We start from the raw sequence: 4,098 nt of genomic DNA, 5'->3' as shown, positions 1-4,098 counted from the left end.
TCAAGGCTGATTGCCAATCATACAATGGTCCAACCCCTTCCTCAATGCCCCCATCACCTTCTGGTTCCTCAAGCTATAAATGAGGGGGTTGAGCATAGGAGTAAGGACTGTGTATAAGATAGAGACCACCTTGTCATGACTAGGAGTCCAGTGTCGCCTCGGTCTCAGGTAAATGAACATGGCTGCCCCATAGAAAAAAGAGACAGCCGTCAGGTGGGAGGAGCAGGTGGCCAGAGCCTTTTTTTGTGACTGAGCAGAGTGCATACAGAGAACAGCCCCCAGGATGTGAGCATAGGATGCCACAATGATGGAGAAGGGAAGGAGCAGCATAAAGACACAGCAAGCAAAGAGCAGTGTATCAAAAAGAGATGTATCTTCACAGGCCAGTTTCAGTAAAGCTGGCACCTCACAGAAGTGATCCACATTTCTTGAGCCACAGTAGGGAAAGCTCATGGCTGCCACCATCTGAATTACTCCATCTAGAATCCCAAAAGGCCAGGAGCTCCCAGAAATCTGAAGACAGACCTTCTGATTCATGAGGATGGAATAATGAAGTGGGTGACTAATGGCCACATAGCAGTCATAAGCCATGAGTTCCAGCAAGAGCCCCTCAGATCCCACAAGAGAGACAAAAAATCCAATTTGTGTGCCACAACCCACAAAAGAGATGGACTTACTGCCAGACAGGAATTTGACTGCCATCTTTGGCACAATGTTACAGACCAACATAAGATCCATGAAGGAGAGTTGACTGAGGAAGAAGTACATGGGTGTGTGAAGTCGAGGATCTATGTAGATGAGGAGGATGAGGAGAACATTCCCACAGAGAGCCACTGTGAAGACCCACATCACTGCAGAGAAGAGGATGAGATCAGTCTGGCTATGGGAAAAGATGCCCAGGAGGATGAACCCATCTATAGAGGATTGGTTCAACCATATTCCCATGGCTTAGTTGCAGTCACCTGAGAATATGGACAGAGAAATTCTGACATTAACATGTCTGTCTCTCTGAATTCTCCCTCAGTCAGATACATCTTTTGTGACTCATCAGAGTTAAACAACATGTGCTTTGGTATGTACAGAAAAATGCTCTTTCTCATAATACAGATGATAGGATCTCTGACAGAGATCATAGAATTGTACTACATAACTATATTTGTATGTATCTATGCCAATAAGAGAAGAAACTGAAATGAGTCATGAGATTATTGGACAACCTTCCTTCAGCAGGCAAAATCTTGATATTGTCATATGGCTCTGATTCTTTGTAGCTGTGATCACATAGACTTGGTAAAGTATTTTAACAGTACTTGGACCATTTCCTGCACAAGAGAGAATTTATATGTTATGATAAGGAAAAATAATGGCAACATGCAAGTTCCTTAGTCTTTATTTTGTCCAAGCCCAAAACTTGGAACCATCTTCATTCCAATATTTCTTTCAATCATAGGTTCAAACCATCAGCAACCTCTCAGGTCTGGATTCAGGGTTTCTCAGAATCTAGTTAGCTCTTTCTATCACCTCAGTAACTACCCTGTTCCAAGCTGCCATCCTCTCTCAGTTGCATTATTACATCAGTCTCCCTCATCTCCCAGCTCATACCCTTGAATCCCTTGAGTTATTCACAATGCTTTCTGTGCTCTCTTGAACTAGATGCACTCCCACCTTTGGTTCTTTGCAATTTTTTTCCTCTATGGCATGCTCTTTTCTTAGACTTCTATCTTTCATCTACTTCATATCTCTCCTCAAATGCCAACTTCTTCACAGCTGATAACCGCCTGTCCTCACCTTCTTCCTAGCTAGGTTAATATTAGATATGTGCAGTTATGCTCAAGCCACATCACTTAGGTCATTCTTCCTCCTGCTTTCTCCAAGAACACATCCTGATGATCAAAAACCATTGCTGGATCTTCTTTCAATCATACCCACCCCTGAAAACTTCTCATTTCTGCTAACTCCTTCTATGTAGCCACACAATCATCATTGCTTCCTTAGATGATAATAATGGCTCCTCACAGAACTTGCCCTCACCCAAACTATTGACACACAATACTGGAGTAAAGCTATCTATTTAGGAAATAAATAAAAGTTCTTCCAGAATAAAACTAAGTCTTTCATAAGTGGATAAGTGGGCCCTCCATTAGCACTCAGAACTCCCTTCCTTCTGTTATCCCAAGAAATCCCTCCACTTCTGTCTCACCAGCCTCCCTATATAGTTTCTCCCATACTGCAGGCACATGCCAGCCCTGAAGGCCTTGGCACCTGCTCTTACCTCCTCGAGAAGGCTCCTACCCAGTATGCTCTGCCTGTTCACTCACCTCCTCTTAACCTTCTCAGCAAAGCTTTCCGTATTCAAGACTGAAATCCTTCTTCCATTCCTGGTCACTTTCCTGCCTGAGCTTTCCTGTAATATGCAAAGCCATAAGACATACTGTGTTTTTTATTTGTATGGAATATTTTTCTGCTTTCCTAACTAGAGCCTATGCTCCTTGCCAGAAATTTTGCTCATAGTACAATCCTGGAATCCTATAACAGTACCTCATATATATTATATTCTCACAAATATTTGATGAGTGGCTAATAACTGAATTATGCAAAACAACTCAAGAATTTATTCTAATACCTCATATGCTATTTTTTCTGTTAACTTTAGGCCTCTCTGCTGAGTGTTCACTTAGTGACTTCATTTTTCTTGTTTTGTAAACTACCTTACAAAATATATTCTGTTCCAGGTTGGGTATCAATGGGAGGAAGAAGGGAATAAAGAAAGAGTGAAGGAGGGTGAATATGGTGGTATATTTTATATTCATGTATGAAAATAGAACAATGAAACCTGATGAAATTGTTCTAAGAAAGGAAGGATGGGGGATGAGGGAAAAAGATGGAGAGGGTGAATCTAATTAAGATATATTATAAGCACATGTCACAATGTAACCCTCTGTACAATTATTATATGCTAATAATTTCCAAAAAATCAGAAGCCACTTTGATTCATTCATCAATTGTAGGGCATCTAGGCTGTTTCCATAGCAGAAATAGAAGGGAGTTCATGATTAAAGTACCATATATGCATGTGTAAAATACCACAGAGAAACATCTTTGAACAAGTAATATACACTTAAAATTGAGAGACAAGATTATAAAGCAGGTCCTGTTTGGGGATGGGTACCAGTGGGAGGGAGGAGAGTGAATGGAGAAGGTGAAGGAGGGTGAATAAGGTCAATGTACTTTGTGTACTTGTATGAAGACAGAACAATGAAACCCAGTGAAATTGTTTTAAGAAGGTGGAGGGCAGAATGGGGAGAATGATAGGGAGGGTGATGTTTCAATGGAACCCCCTGTACAACTAATACATACTAATAAAATATGAATGAAAAGCCACCTTGTCTCTACAATATTCTTTTGGGGACAGAAAAGCACTATGCTTTTTTATCTCATCTCTCTCTTTCCTCCTTCTTTACCTTCACTTACTCTTTGTTTTCCTGCTTGTGAACCATCCTTCAACTCAGACACCTATAGCTGAGCCCAGTGAAGATAATGGAAAGAGTAAAAGAAAGGGTAATAAGAAATTAAGGAGAGAAAAAGAGAGAAGTAGATCAAAAGAAAAGGACTACAAGAGTGTGGAGAGATAAAGTACCAAAAGGTTCTAAAAAGAAGGAAACACTCTGAAAAAGCAAAAAAAAAGAAGGAGAAGGAAATGCCAATAAACACATAGCAATGAAGAAATGAACCAACAACCAGTAATAGGAACTGCAAGGAAAAGAGGAAACGGGCGACAGGAAGACCCTCACTCACCTTTGGGTTGATCCCCAGTAGGAAAACAAATTCAGTAGACATACCTTGTGGAGGAGTTTCTCACATCAAAATAATTTCATCATCTTCTTATTTCCACTTACTGGTTGAGAGTGAATAGGGAGTAGCTGCTCCCTTAGCTCTTATCTCCTTCAGGTCCCCACCAACCCCCTTGGCCAGGCTGTGGATGCCCATGTCACCCTCAGTCTGTGGACTCTCTATCTCAGACAGTGGGGCTAAGACAAACAATAGCCTCCTTTCAGCAAAAGTGGAAAAAGAGAAAGGAGACTTAATCAAGGAGATGGT

At 41.1% G+C, this 4,098-nt stretch overlaps 1 protein-coding gene across 1 annotated transcript; it reads right to left on the bottom strand.

Moving 5' to 3' along the window:
• Positions 1–945, bottom strand: LOC109680055 (olfactory receptor 2V1-like). The gene has a single exon (XM_020155052.2). The coding sequence runs from the start codon at positions 943–945 to the stop codon at positions 1–3; it is 945 nt and encodes a 314-aa protein (XP_020010641.2).
• Between the last annotated feature and the right edge of the window lie 3,153 nt (positions 946–4,098).

The sequence above is a fragment of the Castor canadensis genome, chromosome 16 (genome assembly GCF_047511655.1).
Source record: "Castor canadensis chromosome 16, mCasCan1.hap1v2, whole genome shotgun sequence".
Lineage (NCBI taxonomy): Eukaryota > Metazoa > Chordata > Mammalia > Rodentia > Castoridae > Castor > Castor canadensis.
The sequence above is the reverse complement of the archived record's forward strand: the minus strand, read 5'-3'. Positions and strand labels throughout refer to the sequence as shown.